The 21,029-nt window shown below is 46.1% G+C and overlaps 1 protein-coding gene across 2 annotated transcripts in view; it reads right to left on the bottom strand.

The window, feature by feature from the left end:
- Positions 1–21,029, bottom strand: part of PAXIP1 (PAX interacting protein 1) — a 52,824-nt gene that overhangs the window by 25,381 nt on the left and 6,414 nt on the right. The window contains exons 1-7 of one of the 2 annotated variants that reach the window (XM_073238153.1): positions 19,372–19,415; positions 17,108–17,171; positions 12,697–12,856; positions 9,949–10,062; positions 6,378–7,019; positions 457–979; positions 162–256 (exon numbers count right to left, since the gene is read on the bottom strand). In XM_073238153.1, coding sequence (XP_073094254.1) covers positions 162–256; positions 457–979; positions 6,378–7,019; positions 9,949–10,062; positions 12,697–12,729 — 1,407 coding nt within the window. In that variant the 5' untranslated portion in view covers positions 12,730–12,856; positions 17,108–17,171; positions 19,372–19,415. Of the gene's footprint in view, positions 1–161; positions 257–456; positions 980–6,377; positions 7,020–9,948; positions 10,063–12,696; positions 12,857–17,107; positions 17,172–19,371; positions 19,416–21,029 lie in introns of those variants that run through there. The other variant, XM_073238152.1, reaches the window with a different exon arrangement.

The raw sequence follows: 21,029 nt of genomic DNA, 5'->3' as shown, positions 1-21,029 counted from the left end.
GAAAACTGAAGCCCAGAACAGTGACCCTCCCAAAGTCACAGCAACTGTCACAACACCCGTGATGCACGAGAACGTGTGGGGAGAAGGCAGCCGGCCGCAGCTGGGTCTGCACGCGAGGGAAGAGCCCTCAGGCGCAGGCTCCTCTCCAGGCGCAGCCTCACCCTTTTCCAGGTGGCCAGCAGCTGTTTATCAGACATCTGCTCAGGATAATCTGCGACCGCAAACACGCATCCCAGTAAGAAGCAGTCTTCTGGAACTAGAAAAGAATCAATTACATACAGAAAAAGAGGATTAAAACCTCCTGAGTATTTATGTACAAACACTAAGGAAGTTCATTCTGAGTTCAGCCTGCACGGGTTAATGGCTCCCACGGGCGGCCCGCCCACCTGGAGGCCCTGCCCACCCCTGGCACAGCGTTGGTGCAAGTGGCCAGGGGCCAGGGAGCGCATCACTCACTCTCCACGGCCGGGTCGTGTCCGAAGAGCGGAAGCGGGAGCTGCAGGGGCCGGTGCGGGTGCTGCAGCTGCTGCTGTGGGTGCGGGTGCGGGTGCTGCTGCTGCGGGTGCTGCTGCTGCGGGTGCGCGTGCTGCTGCGGGTGCAGGTGCTGCTGCTGCGGGTGCAGGCGCTGTGGCTGCTGCAGGGGGTGCTGCTGGTGCTGCAGCTGTGCCTGCATCTGTTGCTGCAGCTGCTGTTGCTGCAGCTGATGCAGCTGCTGCTGCAGGGCCTGCTGCTGCGGGAAGGGGTGCTGATGGGCCTGTGGTGGCGGGAAAGGGTGCGGCTGCGGCTGGGGGTACGGCTGCGGCTGCTGGAGCTGCAGGACCTGCTGGGCTGGGAGGTGCAGCACCGGGGGCTGCGGCTGCGGCTCTGCGGCCACCTTCACCTGGCCGAAGAGAACAGCACTGGCGCTGGTGTGGCCCTGCTGGCCGGGCACCACCTGCTGCTCTAGGCTCTTCGTTGGCGCCGAGAGTGACTGCAGGATCTACAAGACAAGCATTGGGCCGCATCACTGCCCACAGTCACTGAGACATCCTCGTGCATCTGGCTGAGTCAGAGGACATCGTGCCCGCCTCACTGTCCCCTAGAGGGCAGGGAACCGACGCTGCAACCCAACACTTCACTTCCCTTCTGTATATGTTAAGTATCACTAACCTCAGTGACATCGTAAGTTCATATTTTGAGACCACCAAAATCTGGAACTGAGTAAGGAAAATGGAATAAGCTACTGAATTAAAGCTGGCAGACATACCAGCCCATCTGGACTGTGTGTTTTACAGAGCAAACAATGCATTCTGCCTTACTTGCCTCTCAGGCCTTTGAGCACCACCCTGCCACCTCGAGTGAGTAGGCAGGACCTGCTGGGGATACCCGCCTGTCCCCCCAAGGCCCTCCCCAACTAAGGGATGCCCCTGGGAACAATGAGCGGCAAAGGCAGCTGGCATCAGCCTCGGCCTAACCCAGGCCTCCTTTCCATGGCTGCCATTTTCCAACCAAGAATGGGCTGCAGCAAGAGGTGAGCACGAAGCCGCCCTCCCAGGTGAAGGCACAGGGCAACGCTGTCCCAGACAGCGAACCTCAGTAGGGCCGCCAGCCTGTTGCCATCTGTGGTCACCCTCAAGTGTCCCAGCATGCTGCACAAGCAGGGCACAGAAAACATACTCATAGGAGGTTCATTTAAATGATAAGCACTCCCCACCACCAAGAAATCACCAGCAAACTGCTGAATTAGCCGTCCTCAAGAACAGCCTGGGCTCTCAGCAGCCAACACGGTTCAAGTCAGAGAAAATCCTACCAGTCAGACTCTTTCCCTTCTAGCTCATTCCGCTTACAAAGGCAGGGGTAAACTGAGAACTCCGGGTAAGCTGAGGGGGTGAGAGGGGACAGGACAGGCAACCAGCAGACACCACCAAGCACGGTATCGGACTACAGGCTATTTGATTGTCCTGCACGGCACTAAATAAAACAAAAGAATGTGTTATACAATGAATTTTTTCCAATATACTCAAGTAACAAAAATCAGAAATGAACTTTTAATGGTCATGGAAACCAGGAACAATCAAAGAGATTTTTACTAAAACTCAACACAACCAAATCCTATTAAAGGCATACTTGTCATTTAAATAGAACTCTAGAAATTCAATTTTAATGTAAACCAGAGCTAGATGAAAATCTCTAACATGTTCTTAACATATATTCTCCACCTAAACAGACTCCAAAACTTAAAGGTTATATCATTGGCCAGGGTAGCAGACTGGATTTAGTGACAGAACAACTGAGTTTAAAACAAGTCAGTCACACTTCAGAGCTTGGCTGCACAAGCCTTTGGGATCACCTTACTGATAAGAGAACTCCATAAGGAGGTTCTTTCAGTACATCACAAACTCTTCAGTTGAGTTCTAAATAGAAAAAAAAAAAAACAACTAAACAAATTTGTAAGGAACAGGGCAACTATTTCTTCTCTTTGCTCAGAAGTATTTTTAAAATGTCCAGTGAAGTGGCAAGGGATGTGAGCCCCACCCCGTGCTGCGTCCAAGCAGCAGCAGTGTTTGGGTGCCGCCATTTCAGTAAGAAAGCACGCGGCAGGGAGGGGGCTCAGGCCTGTGCGCGCGTACTCAGGACAGTCAGGGACCCCAGGGACCGTGGCCGCCTCTGCAGAGGAGGCGGCAGTTGCGAGGGGAGGGCATTCATCACTTTACAGGGTTTTGCCGCACTTGAATTTCATGTTGCACATATACCATTTCTCATCCATAGAAGCAAACCACCCATCTAAAGCTGACAGGAGATAAGGAAAAGAACACCTCTCCACCACAATGGGAGAGGCTGCTCCTGCACCGCCACCCGGACAAAGGGGAGCTCAGCTAGAAGGGCCAGCAGGAGTGCCTGGAGCCACGGGCTGTTCCTCAGCAACCATCTCCAGAAGGCCAGGGGGATGAGCTTTGTCCTCTGTCTGGGTGACTGCGATCTGAGCAGGTGAGAAGCCAAGGTGTGACTGGAGGGCAGTTTTGAGCGGACGCAGACTCAAGCCAAGAGCCCTGGCAGGGGAGGAAGGTCAAGGCCGGGAAGGAAGGTGGGAGGGGTGGGGGCCTGGCAGGCCCGGGTAGGCGGAACCAACTGTACCGAGCCTGGCTGCGACTGGGCCAGCCAGGGAGACGGCTGTGGGAACACCGTCTGTGTTCTTCCCATGCCCTTTCAACCCTCTGATCTGCCTCTGGCTGAAAACATACCTTAGTCCTGAAGGATCAAAGGAAAAAGTAAGATCTGTAACTGATCATGTAATTTGCCACATTTGCAAACAACCATTTTTAATGACTGTGAAGTCTGAGTTTCTCTTTCATAATTGCCATGGTCGTTATTTAAATGACTTAACATTGAGTGCCATAATATCTAAAGCATTATGATATTTACCACATGGCTCCTAACTGGGAGATTTTGCAATTCAAACAGGATTTTGGTGCTCAGTGGTTTCCCCAACTCCCTAAGTTAATTTTAAATTAAATCTGTCTTATGTTTCTAACATTTCAAAAATTCATTTTCTTTACATCTAGCAGCAAAATATCCTAATGTTCTTTCATTGCTGAAAAACTCTCAGAAACCCCTTTCCAACTTATTCTTATCAGTGAACAAGCCCACTCATCACGGACGGGCGCCTCGCAGTGCCCCTCCCCCAGGGCACCCAGCTGAGCGGTCAAGTCCGTCTTCCAAGGACGTCTCACCTGAAGGATGATTTCAAAAGCAGATGTACCCAAACTCCCTGGTGTGACCACTCATTTCCATTCCAAATGGGATTATTTTATCTCCATATCCAAATACAAATCTAGAGAGCTTGGGATTTAAACCAACACCCACTGTATTTTAAAAATATGCACTAGAATAGAAATGACCAGTAACTGATCACCAGTGCTTCTTACACTGCAAGTAAATGAGGAGCAGAGAACATCGCCATTCTATTTCAAATGGATGACTTCTGTTCATAACTCGACTAAAGAAAGGAGGAAGTAGCATTTCCTGGGCTGCCAGAGCTTTGCAGGGGCTCATTTAGCTCCCACGACTGTGAGGCGAGCTTTTTCAGGGCCCAGCCTGCATCTCCACCTGCAGGCAGGACGAGGCGCCCACTCGTCCAGGTGGCCTCCCTGAAACTGGTGCACTGTGCAGTCCCCCTCAGTGGCAGGTCCCCCGTCTCACTCCAAGTTTCTTCCCCACTGCCTCTAGACTGTCCCCTGATGCCACCCACCAAAGATCCCCCAAGCCCCTACCACCCCCACCCCTACCCCTGCAGCCTTCTGCTGTGCTGGGCTTTACTTTGCGGCATTACCAGCCACTCCCCATCCTGGGTGCTGATGCCCATGGACCTCTGAGCCCTGAAAGGCAGGCAAACTGCTCTTTCTTTGCATTGCATCTTCTCCCTTATCTTCAGTGACCCCACTTGAGCACAGACATCACTTGAGGAACCCCAGCCCTGTGCTCTTTGATGCCTTAATCTCAGGAACCTTCCCATCCCGTTAGCCACTCACTCCCAGTCACCTTCCAGACAGCACTTGGTCACAAACTAAAACTCAGCTCCAGGGCACAGGCAGGTCACAGACAGGATGATGGCACAGAGGTAATAAGGCATGGGGAGTGGGAACTGAGCACAAGGGGGTCATTTTCGCAAAGGGCAGCTGCCATTCAGCCATAAGGGCTGGTCCCAGACTTCAAAACACCAACTCAGCGTCTTATCACATTGTCCACTTATCGAGATAGTTCACAAATCCCATTTTTATGGAGAATCTCAGGATTTGGGCAAATAAGTTACTGGACCAAACGAAACACACTGGGCAGAAGGTGACCTCTCGGTTGCTGGTATACAAGCTCGCGCTCACTTCCCCACCATCTGTACCTCCAGAGCCACTGGTTCAATACGCCAAGCTCTGACCCAATCTGCTCTTCCTTCCTGGTCACCATCACACCTGGCCCCATCTCCCCTGGCCCCTCTTCCTTCTGCAGGGCTGGGATCGATTCCATCTTATTCACCCTTCCTAATGTCCTAAGCTGGGCCACCACCCCAAACTGCATCGGAGCCAGGCCCAGCAATAGTGTCTTCCCTGCATCTCCTGATCAGTGACCTTGGAACCTCCCGTTCTCCTCAAATCCCCGGCTCCCTCCCCTCTCTTCCCCTACACTCCCCACCTTGCTCAACCTGTCCTCTCTTTCTCCCCTCTTATGTCTGAAGATGAGCTTTGCTCTACCTTGTGCTGGACACCAGCCCCCCACCCCCCAGTGTCCCAGGAACCCCGTACGAACGATCATGTATTGCTACATGGAGAGAGGAGGGATGAAGGGAAGGGAGAAAACATTTTTTTAAACCACCCCCACTGTCATACTCAATTGTGACAGTACGATTTTTAAGAAGAAATACAGGGTACATGGTTACCCTTTCCCAAGCCCAGTGGCTCCCTCAGAGGAGCACGCTTCTCACAGTGGACAGCACAAGCCGTGTAGGAAGACCCCTGAGCATCCGCATCCCCCCGTCTCGCCAGTTCCAGTGTCACGGGCTTGCCTCCCTTGCCGCACAGCAGGCCCACGCCCTCGGCTGGGGCCTCCTGCTTGCTGCTCCTGTTGGCTGGAACCCTCGGTCCTTCCCAGGCCTCCCTGCCACGGAACCCTGATGCCAGCACTGGGAGGTCCTCGCTGACCACCCAGTCTGAAACAGCTTCCGTCCCCCAGTTGCTATTACACGACGCTTGGTGCTGCCTTTAGGACACCTGCGCCACCCCAGCCCTCCCGCTCTCCTCCGTCTGTGAGAACACTTCCTGTCTATTTTCTCCACCTGCCACGAGGGCCAGGACTTTCTTATTCTCCATTTAATCTCCAGGCCCGGCAAAAATGCAAACAGCGGGTAATATGCCAGCTGACTACCTTCTTTCTGTCTTAAATTGAAAAACTTCAAGGAAAACTTGTAAGGCCCATTCTATATCAACAAGCTCCAATCATAATAGTATAAACTGGGACTAGGGATCCTTCAGTGAATGAGTCATTTTGTTCGTCTACCATGGAGTTCATTATATGCAAATAAGGATCCTTCTCTTTGCTGCCACTGTTGATGTTAAGCCATCAGAGGAAGCCCTCCTTCAGGGGTGAGCACCCCCTCACTGATATCCTGGTTTCCTCAGCAGCATTAGGCCTTCAACCTGGGTTTTGTGGTACCTGCTTTTGTGGTAGAACTATAACACTGAAATACATATACACACAAACAGACATAAAAGGCTGTAAAGCAAGTACACAAACACTGCTTGTAAGTTAACTATCCTGACAAAGCAGAAAATAAAACCATATTGGAACAGACTGTAAAATCCAATTCTAAAACCCAGTATTAACATTTTTGTTCCAAAAGAGTGACTTACATGTGCTACATTTGATTGTCGGTTAATCTGCTGAATGTCAGCATTATTGGTAATATTTCTCAGTGTCCGCACAGCTGGGCTCCAGGTAGCTATCATTTCCGATCTCTCAGAACTTTGGAGATTTTGTCCTGAAGCCATTAGACTGCCCCGGACCTCCGGTGGCAAGACGCTACCCGGGGCGGGCGGCACACTGGCGCACAGGTTAATCAGCCCGGGCTCCTTCCCAGGGGGCAGTCTGCGCTTGGCCGCAGCTGTCTGAGGGACTTCGGCGGGCGTCCAGTTCAAATTCCGCTCCTGTTTTTCAGGCGACGAGTCCGAAGAATCATCAAACATCAGTTCCCCTTTGGCTTTTTCAGTGTGTGACTTGGGTGAACACCGCTGGTCACCTGAGGGGGACCCCTCTTGAGAACTGGCAGGGCTTGATTTCTCGTCTGAACTGCCCTCATTGTGGGATTCTCGTTCCTCGTTTTCTGCCGCCTCCTCCTCCTCCTCCTCCTCCTCCTCCTCCTCCTCCTCATAGATAACCAGGCGGGGATGATAGCGTGCTTCATCCTTCTTGGCTTTCTCGGACACGCAGTCCAGGACCCAGTCCGGCGTCACGATCTTAATGCTTATCCTCTTTAAAGCGCATTCGTATTTCTCCTGTGAGTGAAGCACACACGCACACAAGAACAGCACTGTGAGTTTTATCACTGCCTGGAATTGTGCACTAAGGAAAGACCTGGAGGACAGGGATGTGGGGACACGTCCAGCACCGGTCATTGCCATTGCACACACAGGATACGCTTCGTTCAGCTCCTTTTGGCTTAAGGACATGAGCTAAACTCAACCCTTCATCAGCGATCCAGCGTGGATGGTCACATGCCTGGAAAGTAGTCTTAAAGGACTTTCATAAATGACATTTTACATGCACAAGTCATTCATTGGAGAAGAGACATGAATAAAAGTAAAATGAATGTAATCATGATCACACTGAGGAGAGATTACCACAATTAACATTTTCAGTGTGTGGTCTTGTTTTTGTTACAAACATGAGTACATATCTTTAAAAGGTGAAGGGAGGCCCCATGATCGCCACAACATACAAATACTTTCTAATGTGCTCTTTTTACTTAATGTGAGTATAAATGCCAATATGTATACTTCTACATAGCACTTTTGTTTTTAAAATTTATGATGTCCATTTTTAGACACACTGCAGAGCTGAGCGATGTGGTAAGACAGTCCCTGTGCCCATCAACCAGCCTCACTTACTGGCCCCTTTGCAAATCCTGCTTCCCCCACCTCCTCCACGCCTCTGTGTATGTGTCTCTAACTGCTAAGCGCCCACCACTGACACCCACTCTGGCTGCTGATACCACCTCCCACCCAGGACTTACTCAAATGTCCTCATGCTCGCCTGCTGCATGGCTGTGCAATGGAGCCACTCAGGGGTTATTATTCAGTTGTTGTTATTTTATTATTATAACTATATACGTTATGATACTCCCATTCTAGAGATTTCTAGGGTTTCAGTGTTTTGCTGTCATGATGACCTGGAGTTAAATCTTTACACACATATCCTCAATTGTTTACATATGGAAAGTCCCAGATTCTGGTAGGAAGCATGAACAGTAGTGTAAGGCTGTGTATCATCACGCCCCCTTCCAGGAATGCCATACTACCAGTTCCACAGGACCACAAGGGAGGGCCCGGTGCAAGCTGGCACTCCACACTGGGAAATGATCTATTTCTATGCAAATCTAAGTACAACACTGAAGGAAACTGCCTATTTTTTCACTTGTTTTCTCTCACTTCTCACAAGTAGCTTTTGGCCCTGAAAGGACAGTCACCAAACAACGATGACCTTAATGCAAAGCAGTGCTAAATGTCTTCGCCTGAGTTAGTTTACCAGCTCGGTTATTCTAATTCTTAAATCCTCAAAACCATGACATTGAACGTCACAGACTCAGAGTTCCACAGCGGGGTCTGACCGGGGCGGGGGTGTGGGCAGTGGGGGGCCAGGGCTGGGCAGCCTCTGCTTCTCTTCCCACCCTCGCCTCCCACCTCGCTAGGACTTACACTGCAGACTCTGCAAATGCTACAGACCAGTTCCCAGGAACAAAGAAACATACTTTTTCTGGGTTTTTTTTGTTAAATTCCTTCATTCTTCTCAATTTAAATTAAAACTTTTTTAAAATTCAAGAATACAAAAGGTGGTCTCACTATGACCTTTACATGGTTTCTCCACGACTTCATAAAAATACTCAAAACAATATACTTAAAGGGATGGCATTTACTTTTGTGTACAGTTTGGTCTGTTTGGAAAATCCACTCTATTCATATACTGCTTCTTACGTTATCATTTGACCCTTTAAAAATATTCACTAGTTACAAAAGTTATAGATTTCATTTCCCTTCAAACTAGCCGCCTAAAATCAAACAATTTCTTTTTAGCCAAAAATCAATATTGTTATAAAAGAACGCTTATCCTATTTAACCAAAGCATACTCTTTGTATCTTAAATTGTCATGCAAAATGTAGTTTTACTTAAATATATTCTAAGAGTCCCATCTTAAAATTTTCAGAGAAAGTTTTTTCTTGGATTGTGTGACTCACAAAAAGCTATACCCAAACTCACGGGCTCAAAACTATTTACTTGCTAGGAAACCAGCATGACCAATACCATATACCTAGAGATCGCCTCTGCTTAGTTTCAAAGGGCCTACAGAAGGGACCTTCTCAGCCAGGGAGGTCAGTGCCAGCCTCGCGCCCTGAGCGGGCCCCAGCCCTGGGCCACGCCCTGCACACTGCCGGGATCTCCTCCTGCAGCGGGTCCTCACACTCAGGCAGACACACAGGCCGGAGGCAGGCGGAGCGAGTGCGGGGACTGATATGTGGGAAATTAACCGGTGAAAGGGCTCTCCTGCTATAAATATACCATACTTGATCTCAAAGGTACAAATAATTGATTCCCACAGAGCAGTAGCTCCCAAACAGTGGCAGGGTCAGAATCACCAGGGGGCCTGACTTCATCAGATCTGAGCAGGCTGGACAGTCCACATTTCTAACAAGAATGGGGATCAAGATCTCTGAGGCCCCACCCACCAGTACTTAAAGAGATAAGAGCCCTGTGATCACCAACATAAATGTAGCTATACATATGTTCTAGATGACTGAGAAGGAAATTACACTGAAAACTTCACCAGAGGCGTGTTTATAATCATACCCAGTACAAGGTCTCTTTAAAAATTGTGAAGAGCACTAAAAAGATGGAATTTCACAAATAAAAATGAACTGAAGCTTTACTGGATTTGAAAGGAAATTCCAGATTCACAAAAGTTTATTTCATAGTAACTTAAAATAAACTTGATTATCTTTTTATTTAGAAATCACATCTGGCTCACAATAAAATTTATAATCAATCACCTCACATCATTTGTGGAATGAAGATGGGCATAAACAATATAAACTAATACAAATTACCTTTTGTAAATGGAATCTAATAATTTTTAAAAACCTCAAAGAAGATATTTGACGACTGGAAATACTTGAATGACATATAAAAAAGAGATGCGTACGAAATGCTTACCCCTTTTGGTTCTGGAACAACCAAATGTGTACATTTCTTGTTGAGGGTCAGCTGGCAGTCCCCCCCATAGAAGGTAAGCAAAGCCCACAGGGCACTTCGATCTCCAGACGACACCTGACAGAAAACCAGAAGCCAGACTTTCATCACACTTTCCAATCTGTGCATGTCTGTTTATTCTCAAAATACATTGTGATATCATAACAATTCTGCTTTATCTATTTTTCTCTTATTAAAGGAAACTAACCCAAGGGTATTAGCGACAAAAATAGATAAGCTTTTAGCTATTTGCTTATTTATAACAACTTTATTCCCATCGCAATAGTTTTACAAATGTCCCTTTTCTTGCCTGTTCACCAAATGAATAAAAAAACACTTGTATCCACACTCCAAAGGCTGAATGAAAGATTATTTCATGCTGTAACAAAAAATGACAGGGAAGAAATGCACGAAGAACAAGTACACATTCAATCTTCAAATTGTGTCATTTTTAAAAATGTTTAAATACAATAGCAATACCAAAAATTTTAAGGAACTCCTTAATCATTAATAACTAACAAATAAATACTAATTATGAAATGGATAAATAAGGAAAAAAGTAGTGATGTGTAAGCTCAGGGGAAAATGTAAATACTATTTAACACAAAAAAAAGAAATAAGGCAAACATAAAAGGACTAATTCTCATGCTTGCATAGGAATGAAAACTCCAGATGTAACAGCTAATGCTGTGAAACAGGCTTTCACTAAAACAGAAACAGCTACCATTTATTGCCTGCCTACTATGTGCCAGGAACTGTGCCAAGTGCTTTACATACACAGCGAATCTTTAACTGCCATGTGAAGTAGGAATCATGAGCCCCACTTAATACACCAGGGAACACGTTACAGCTAATAATTAGGACAACTGGCTTTTAAAACCCAGATCTAACTCTAAGCTGTACTTTCCCACTCTTCTATACCACTTCTCTAAGGGCAATTACTACCAAAAATTATTTCTAAAAAGTAAGATTTTTGAGTCAGAAAGACAAAAGAAACATTTAAGAAAAATAAAAGGTGTGTTAATTCTAACAGAATCATTTAACTTAGTCAATTTTCTGCATACTTTATTATAGTTAAGGATTATGGCTATTATGAATTCCGAACTTCGTCTCAAGTGACTTTTTTTTAAGTATTGACAAATAACGCTTTATTTTTCAACTACCATTCAGCTTGCCAAAAATCTAACATTCTACATCTACTCTCATTCATTTTACAAATATCTCCAGGAAGTATTTTACACTCCACATTACTCTGTGAACACTAACAAGAACACATTACTTTTATAAAGTCATCTGTAAATATCATTATTTTATCTCTTAAATTTAGTAAGTCAATGTCACATTTCAGAGACTTGGATCAGAAGACTGTTTTTATTAGAGGCTTTCACAAAAACACATATCCTGCAGCATTTGGAGAGGTGAGATTCAAGTACATGACAATACAGATTATGCCAATGAATCATAAAATCTTTATTCAAAGTGAAATTAAAGAACATAACCTAGATATACCTTTACGATAAAGATCTGGCCACACGCCAGAGTAAGTATTAGTCTAGCTTCACTGACTGCAGCGCCCCCGCCCCATCTGGCCTGGTCACAGGCGTGGGTCTCAGCACGGAGCACCGTGTTGCTGTGGAAAGAACACCAGTTGGGATGAAGGGAGACCTGGAATGGACACAGGATCTCCACAAACCAGCCTACGCAGCTCGGAAAACTTCCACGAACCAGACTCTTCACCGATGTGTGTCAGGGTCAAGTGACTTGGACCACCCATACCAGTGCATTGGATGAATCTGTATCAGTATAATTAATAATTAAGAATGCTCTTTCCACACCAAAATGTTAACAATAATTACCTAGGGGGATAGGATTACGGGGATATTTTTATACTTTTCTGTATTTTCCAAATTTTTAACAGCATTAATTTTACAACTGGGAAAAGTGCTTCTCTCTTTTTTAAAGAAATCTTTCTAAAATACAGATCTTATCATCTCAGCCAATAAGGCTTGGGTGACTGACTCCTCAATGCCTTAAGGCTAAAATCCCAAACTTGGAGGTGGTGCCTCAGGTCCGCCCTGATCTGGCTGCCGCCGCCCGCTGCTGCCCACCAGCACTCCTGCCATACCCGCGCTTCCCCCTGCCATGTGGACCATGTGGACGTAGGCCCCTCAAGCACGCTAAGCCTTCCGCCTCCAGCCTCACTCACGTCCCTCACTCCCCCTACCACGGGCGCCCCCTGCAGGCTGTGCGAAAGCCTAAATGCTCGTCACAACGGGCCTGCATGTCTACCTGCCCTCCCCACTCTTCTCTAGGCCCTTGGGGCAGAGGATGTGGCAGCCTCACCTGGTCCCCCCACCCGCCCCCCGCGTGAAAGCTTCCCGGTGCACCAACTGGGAGCCCTCCCTTCTCCTACAGGCCTCACATACCTCATGGGACACCCCTTGGGTCTAGCTCATATGAATGACTCCTTGTCCCGTCTTGACTGAATTCTACTCCCCCTTATTAAAGACTGGAGTCATATTACATAAGACGTACACCTTAAACTTGACATCTTACACAGAACCTAGTACAGTGCAAGGCACATGGGTAGGCAGTCAAGAAATATGTGTTGATTGAGCTACAGAATGGAAAGGGCTTTTTAGTCTTCCAGATTTAAATTATGACCCTGGCCAGGCCCTCCGTCAGACTCCTGACCTATTCCCCGAAACCTACCCAGCACATTACAACAGAGGCCTCAGCCTGCATCAACACCGGTCAGAAGAAGGCAGATGACGTCTGTGCTCCCCAACTTCCGCTGGCAAAGCTCCCTTCCCTACCTCTCCCTGGGAGAGCTCTGGAAGACTCCAACAGAGCTCCAGCCTGGGTCAACACCCTGACGGGAAAAGACAGAAGGTCACTGAGAACCACCAAGCAAACAGTCCTTTCGTAAAGGCGGAGCCCTGCCTGGCGTGTGCACGTAGGCAGGCAGGGGTTCCCGTGTTCAGAAGAAGTGCAGACCCCAGGGCATCTACGTGGTGCCAATGAACCGTGGAGATTGCTCCCTCCTGCTATTATTTCCACACCTTGTACCACTTTCATCTCTGCGCATGTTACACACTGTGTTTATTCACACGCCTGTGTCCCTTTCCAGACCAGAAGTCTACCGGCGGCGGGGAGGAGGAGACCCGTCTTACTTCGCCTGTACCCCTGGGCACTGTTCAGTCGCAGAGGAAGTACCACCAGGTAACGCCCCTCAGCAGCGCACTCTACATGTATTTGTTAGTATATCTTAGAGCAGAATTCACATTTTTAGCAACCACAAAATATCAGTGTCCCAGTGCACTTCCCTTCCCTTGAGCTACTATGGAGTAAAGCCTTCTCCATCCTTATTTGAACAATCTTTTGGAACTTAGAAGCAGGTCTTTTTATTATTTCGCCCATTACACACTGGGGACTCCAATTCATCACCCTAAGGGGCGACTGTGACAACTGTGGGAAGAAGTCCGTAAGATGACAGTGACTCTGGATCCTGGCTTTGGTTACTTAACAAATTTGCTAAAAGGACAAAAAATACTGCCAAGGTCTTGCTATTCACCCTTCTGTCCACGACAGGGTCAGCCACTCCCCACAATCAGTTTCACCTGGATAAAACTCCACCGCTGGGCCAGTCACAGACCACACACCGAGTGACACTCACCCACTGTGAGCATCGAGGTTCCTACGTCTGCCACCACCCTCTCCCCCTGCCCCGTGTCTGCTGACTACACTCGTGTATTTTAGCCAGGAACCTGAGCTCTGCAAGACTCCTGAGCACGTCCGATGGCCACTGAGCCAACCAGCCATCCTGCGTCACTGTCCACCATCCCACTCTCCTTCTCCTGGGTCATAGGCAGGACAGAGGGAACACCCAAAGCTCTGCATGCCTACCTGCTACAAACTACTGCCTGGCACATTCAGCTGGGGCATTGCTATTTCCCAGCAATGAAAAGAAAACTGATTAAGTCTGACTTCATTCTTGGTTTCTAAAAATAATACCCTGCTCCTCCCGTATTATCTGTATTTAAGTTTCTTTTCTTCTTCCCACATCTCCATAGCTGTGCACATTACCCAAGGCTCTGCCCCTGGTTATCTGCTCTTCTACTCTCCTCTGCAAGGAGCTGGTCATTCTCAGCCCTTCTGATCGCCAAGGCCCTACGTCTGGAGAGCTGACCAACACCCCAGACGCAGCATGTTTCACACCAGCTTCACCGCCTTCCCTGGGAAACCAGGCTCCTGTTCCCCACCTCTAGCTGTGGAGCTGCCGCATCACCCACGCTCCTGAGTGGGAAGGAGGGACTCGCCAGTGACCCTCCATGACAGCACTGGCACGGGACCTGGCACTCAGCGCTGCTCCCTGAACTCCCAGGTCACCAAGGCCACTGACTCCCGTTTCCTGAGGTCCAGGCTGCCTATCTATTTACGGGTGCCCATCCCAGACCAACCTTAACTTCACATCTGAAAGACGGCATGTGCCCCCTACCCAAACCCCTGCCCACATGTCATGCTTGCAGGTCCCAGGCCACTTCTACCTAAAGGATCGCCAAGTGATTTCAATTTTGCTTCCTTTTTTGTGTGGGTTTTTTAAATGTTCTAATGCAAACATTCGCGATCCAAAATTAAATATGCAAGAAATTAAGAAGTGAAGCTGCCGCAGGCTCCTCACAAGGCTCAGCTCAGGTGCCGTCACGGCCCTGTGCGGCCGGCCAGTCAGCCCACTGCCCAGTCCTTCTCTCCTCCACACCCAGGGGCATCACCCTGCTCCTTATCACCTCCCACCTGGCTCTGTCTGGAATGCCCTGTCCCCGCCTCACACTCACTCCACCCGCCCACTCATCCAGACCCACCGAAGCCCACGTGCCCCATCAAGGCTTCCCCACCGTGCGGTCCCCACTGACGCCTTCTGTTCTGGACTCAACACTGACACCTGGGCCACCTGATTCAGCACATCATACAGTCTGTGATACATTTACTATAACCTTATAAATTATACTACATATTATACAATAATCTACTACATATCATGTAACTTGTTAAATGCAAACATTAGCTTTTCTCTTAAAGTGCTCTCTAGTGAACTTGTATTTACTATTTTATAACATCTAATCACCTAATTTAAAACCTTGTAATCATCTTATACTTACATACTTTTGATTTTCTTTATTTCCCCGCGTAAGGTCTGCTGAACACCATGTCACGTGACCCTGACCCTGGGCAGCCCTCACCACCCTCTGCCCCCAGCCTTCCTCTTTTTTCCCTTTCTCCTTCAGTTTGAACCCTCTGGGTGTGGTTTCTGAATTTCCAAACCCAGAAATCCAATCAATACAAATATAATTAAATGCAAAATTCAGTTTTGCCAAAGTACACTGTTTATGCATAAGGAATAGTAATAAAATGCTTTCATTTAAAAAACCTTTCTGATATTTATTGTAAATTTGGAACATACAGAGAAGTATAAGGAAGACCATAAAAATTACATGTAACCATAGTTCCCACCACTGAAAGGTTCTCATTTTAGTCAACTTTCAAGATCATGTAAATACACGTTCATAGCAGATAGGAAAAACATTGAAAAATACAAATACCAACAACATTCCTGTTCTTAAGAAAAAAAGCCAACTTTTTCAAAGATCTGTATCAAATTGTAGCAAAACTTGAAAAAGACAGGATTTTATAATTTTACAGAACTTCCAGAGTTTACGAGAGATACAAACAGGAACACAATAACCATAATTAAACTTACAGAGAGAAGGGATCAAATTCAGACTGGTGGTACCGTTGGCATGAAAAGCTGAGTCTGTTAATATTGTTGCACAAAATATTATCTGGTCCCATAATCCTCTATGACAAGGGCTTAAAAAAGCAAGGGCATAACCAAATTCCTTTGCATCTCACCCAGCACCTGACATGCCAGTCCAGGCACTGAACAGTTTCTCAAAAACAGCACGGGAGGAGCCCAGAATTGCAGACCAGGGCTAGACCCGCGAGCTCGAGCACCACAGGGGCCCTCAAAGCTGCACTCTGCCTGTCCAGTGACCTCTAGTCTTAACAAATTATTCTACACAGCTTAAAATGAGCTTTCACAATACCAACCTTTTTGTAGTTTTTAGCTGGGGCTTGACAGGACAGGTTACAATAAAATCACTGAATATTCGCTTCTCTCACTGCCCAGAATTAACTACTGCTAGTATTCTGGTCCCTCCTTCCAGATATTTCTTATATATTTTATTTGGTTGTTGTAATACTTTACATACCTATGTTGCAGTTCATTCTGTTTTTTTTCCAACTTAAAACATTCCCCAGTCTCTACGTATTTTCATAAAAAATAACTCCTGTAGCTAGACTATTGAGTAGGTACAGAATAGTTTTCTGATCCATTTCCAAAGAGTGGATGATTTGATTATTTCAAATTTTATGTTAAGCTGTGCTGAACACCTTTATGCATCACTCTGTCCTTATTCCTATTATTTGGGGTAATTCTCTAGAGGTCAGAGACCTGCGGAAAAAGGCCCGACACTTCCCAGTCTGCCCAGCACATGGCCACGCTGACGTGCATGCTGCCCACGGTGAGAAGGGGCAGCGTGTGACCCCAACACTCAACGAACTGCCACAAACTCAACAAGCAGGTTACCTCGGTGCTACTTAAGTGTTTGCCCAGATTGTAAAGTGTATCTGGTATTTTATTGTACTTATTATTTGTAATTCCTCTTTACACAAAGTTGTAAATTCATTTTCTGCCTCATCTACTGAGGTCTTATTTTTGCCTTATTGATCTACACTGGGACTTTATTTATTAAGAAAATTCTTTGCCTTTATTTCTGACTGAATTTTCCTCGTTATCTTATATAACTTCACTCTATTTTTTCATATTGAAATTTTAAATGTGCAATTCTTAAGAACAGAAAGATGATTTTCATCCATTAAAACTTTAAATATTAAAGCTAAGCATGAATATTTAAATAATCATGTCATAAGGTCATAATGAATGTGCAGTTTAATAAATAGCTTCTCTAAAACTGGTTTACAAATAGGCCATAAATCCAATTATGTAAAAACTCAGAATGTAAAGTGTAAATAACAACTTAAGACTCACTGTAACCATGCTTACCTGGGAGAGGCAGGCAGTGATTCCAAAAAAAATTTGACATGACTCTGGAGAAAAACCGTTTACGCTGTGTTAGTTATTAAGATTCCAATGCAATGAGATTAGCACAGCCCGTATTTCACTACAGATAAATCCTATTTGCCCATCTGGATATGACCCACCTCCCCCGCCCCCTCAACCAACCTAGGAAAGAGATTGACTTAAGTTAACTGAGAACAGTGCAGGGCAGACTGGAACAAAGAGAAGCTGAGAGCGTGCAAAGGGCCAGAGGTCTTCTGTAAAGAGTTTTCTAATCCAATCTCTCCACTTGCATCATCAATTAAATGGGCATATATTCTCAGGGGGAAACATCTGACCTCTGGCAGCCAGCTAACTATACACACACACACACACACACACACACACACAATGTATACACGTATATATACATACAGCATAGCAAGTATTCTAAAAGCAAATTAAAAGTCTTAAGTTAGTTTAGAATAAACAATGTGATTACTTGTTGTATAGGAGAGAAAATCTTTCATAAAATAACTGTGTTATGGTTTTATTACCACCAATAACTTCATGAATTTGGGCAAGACAGCTCTGAGCTTCAGTCTTCTTTGATAAAACAGGAATTAGAATGTGTAATTCCCAGATCTTTCCCAGTTCTAAAGCTCTAATTTTTAAAATTCATTCAAAATCTTTACTGAGGGCTTACTGTGTGCCAGACGCCAGGCACATGGCCATCCTAAGTATGACCCCAGGTGGCTGCACTTTTCTGTCTATTTACAGCAAACACCATGACTGTTTTGAAGAATTTGCAGTGCCTCAAATTCAAAATGGGCTAAAGAATGACTTCTTTCCCTACAGGCAATGCATGCCTATTGAGACAAGTGAATTAGGTATAACAGGTCAGACTGAAAATTCTACTGCCGAGGGAAGTCCCCTGCGCTGGGCTCCTGAGAAACCTCACAGAGCCAGGAGCCTGCCTGACGGCAGGAAGCTCTGCAGACCCCAACACCATGCCCGCAGCCCTATCATCCAGGATGTTTCCATCCTCCTATCTTAGCTTAGGGATTCGCTATTTCTAGAGGCTTGAGGGAACATGAACAAAGGCAAACGCAGAGGGTGTTGTCCAACAGTCTCTGTTCTGTTAAGCTTCTCTGGGATGGGCAAGAGCTCAAAGCAGAGGACTACCTCTTTCGGGATTCCCGTGTGGAGAGCAAATGATCCAGGGCAGGAAGAACCGAGGTCTAATCTCCAAAAACATCCCTTCTAGCCCAATCTGTGCTGCGCTTACAAAGAAGACAAACAAAACAAACTCCCCCAAAAAAACAAAAAAAAACCAAAACAAAACAGAGCAGAAACTGATCGTGGATGAGACATCTTAGAATTTTTGGACTTGCTAAAGTTCTGCACATCCTCCAAGAACCACTTACAAAGGGATGTTTTCTGTTTATTTGAGGTCCCCATAAATATTTAATGTAAAACTCCTCCACCTACATGGATTCGGGAAGCAATAAATGTGTTTGCAGGAAGTGCCTGGCGTAGCTGCAAAACAAAATAGGGTCAATGACATCGTCTCTTGCCCAGGTCTCAAACTTTAGTATCTTAATGGTATGGTATATCAAGTACCCTTTAAAGAAGTCAATTTCCAAACCCAGGTTATGCTTGGAGGGCCCCTCCAGTGAAGCTTATCCATTAGAGCACTAAACAGTGGCCCACATGCACAGACTGCAGCCCCAGAGTCCCTCCCAAGAAACAGTGACCCAGCGAGGAGGCTCCTTGAGGGCAGAAACGGGGCCTGGTCGAGCCCTCTAGTTTCAGCACCCAGCCCAGAGCATGTCAGAAGTTCCAAGAAACCTTCCACCCAACATGATTAAAAAGAGTAACAATGCACATCCTAAAACTATCGATGTCCTGAGGCACTCTTCCCCAATCTATTCTTCAAATAATGTATGATTTGGACTTTAGAAATTCAGAATCTTTTAAGTGCTCCATCTAACTAGACACTACACAAACAATCTGTTTCAGAGATAAGAAAACTGAGGTGGGGAGAAGCAGGCTGCCCCAGGCACCCAGAGCCGCAGGCACAGGCGACCCCTTTCCCTGGTAACGATCAGGTACATGTAACTGGATAGAGGCTGGGAAACAGCAGAGACAGGCAGGGCACACAACACCATCTGCTCTAACTAACGGATCCACTTTTCACTCAGTACTGACCATTTCAGTCTTCAACACAGAATTACCCTTTCCCCCCGGCCTTTCCCCAAAAAGGATACGGCAGGAGAGCTCCACACTGGACGGACAAAATCACCCAAGATGGCTGAAAGAGAAAATATGGACTCAAATCAGAAAGTATTTTCAATTTATACTCAAAACGACCTTATTGTACTAGGGCTGCTCCTAGAAACGAAAGGCCCTATTGTGACTGATACGGAGCATCCAGATTGCCGGATGAGTTATGAGTATTCAAAATGGAGAAACATCAGAGTCAAAGGTTAGTTTTTAATGCCCAAGGCGAAAAGCCCAGTTATAGAATGAAACACTACCAGAACTTCAAAAAATTTTTATGTATAGAAATTTAAATTCTAGGTTTACACACTTACTACTGTTTCAGACTCCGGGCTGGCTGGAAACTGTCTCACAGCTGGAAGGACAGGGGTCTGACTGCCCCCCCCACCCCCTCCCATCCAGCCAAACAGACACAATGTTTATAAACCACAAGAAAGTATTTCTGTCTAGTAACAGACATACTAATAATAAAACCTTATAATAAAACTAATAATAAAATAAAATAAAAACTAATAATAAAAACAGACTAATAATAAAACCTTAGATGAATTACTACTGTTTGGGTAATTTTTTATTTCTGAAAAATTACCTTATATTTCTGTATTTAATTTTTAAAATTACATTAATCATCCTGATAGCTCCACTTCACAAAACTCCTATGTAAAAATGTACTAATGCTCCATTCAGCTGACAGGCAGCAAGTTCCGCCGACTAAATCATACGTAACACTTGCTACTCATCAACTCATTCATCAGATATTTATTCTGCGCATCAGAATCTATTTTGTACCAGAGATGGAGCAAGGCTCTAGGAACATAACAAAGAAATGTAGTCTTTGCTCTCACACAGGGGATATTCCAAGGTAATGACCTTCAGGGCATCCATGTCACATACACCTTAAAAGAAATTTAGAAAACGGGTTTTCATCCTCATCATTTTTCAGGTGACATCAACAAATTTTCAGCATAAGTATACAAAAGTGAATCATCTGCAAACGTATTATAACGTATTATATATGCAAACGTATTATAAAATAAAGATATTTTATCTATTTGGGATAATCATTTTATGATGAATTTGGTCATTTTACCAAATGTTCTAACTCACTCACTGCATAAAGTGTACCGAGCTCACAGAAAGCACTTAATGCTTCCACCATGCGCTTTCTCTAAGGTATCTTCACATTTTTTGATAGTCCAGGAAAATCCCAGTTAAATTTAAGGGAATTAACTGGCCAGCATCAGTAACCAATACTGGCTGTGAGCCCTCTGCACTCAGAACACTGCTAGCGGGCCAAGCGCGGTCACCACCACAGCACCAGTTCTTGGCTGCACACGAGGCGCGGGGGCAGCTTTCCTGAAACCAGTATTTGCAGTCAGCCCTTCGTGCTGAGGAGGATTTTCAGACCCTAGGGCAATGTACTGACGTGACCTGGCCGGTGAAGGGGGGCCCTCTCTCCGCACGGGGCAGCCGACCGGACCAGAGGAGTGTCCTCAGGCTGCTTCAGGAGGGACCCTGGAGAAGCCGGCACACTGGAAAGCTGCCCCTTAAGACTATCCATGCAGCACACACACTGAGAAGTCATCCCTCCGGTGCGTCGGGGGAGAGCTAAGTATGGGTTCCCTTGGGAGACTGCTGGGCTAGC

This window comes from Manis javanica, chromosome 6, assembly GCF_040802235.1.
Source record: "Manis javanica isolate MJ-LG chromosome 6, MJ_LKY, whole genome shotgun sequence".
Lineage (NCBI taxonomy): Eukaryota > Metazoa > Chordata > Mammalia > Pholidota > Manidae > Manis > Manis javanica.
Note: the sequence above shows the minus strand (reverse complement) of the source record. Positions and strands in the feature narration are given on the sequence as shown.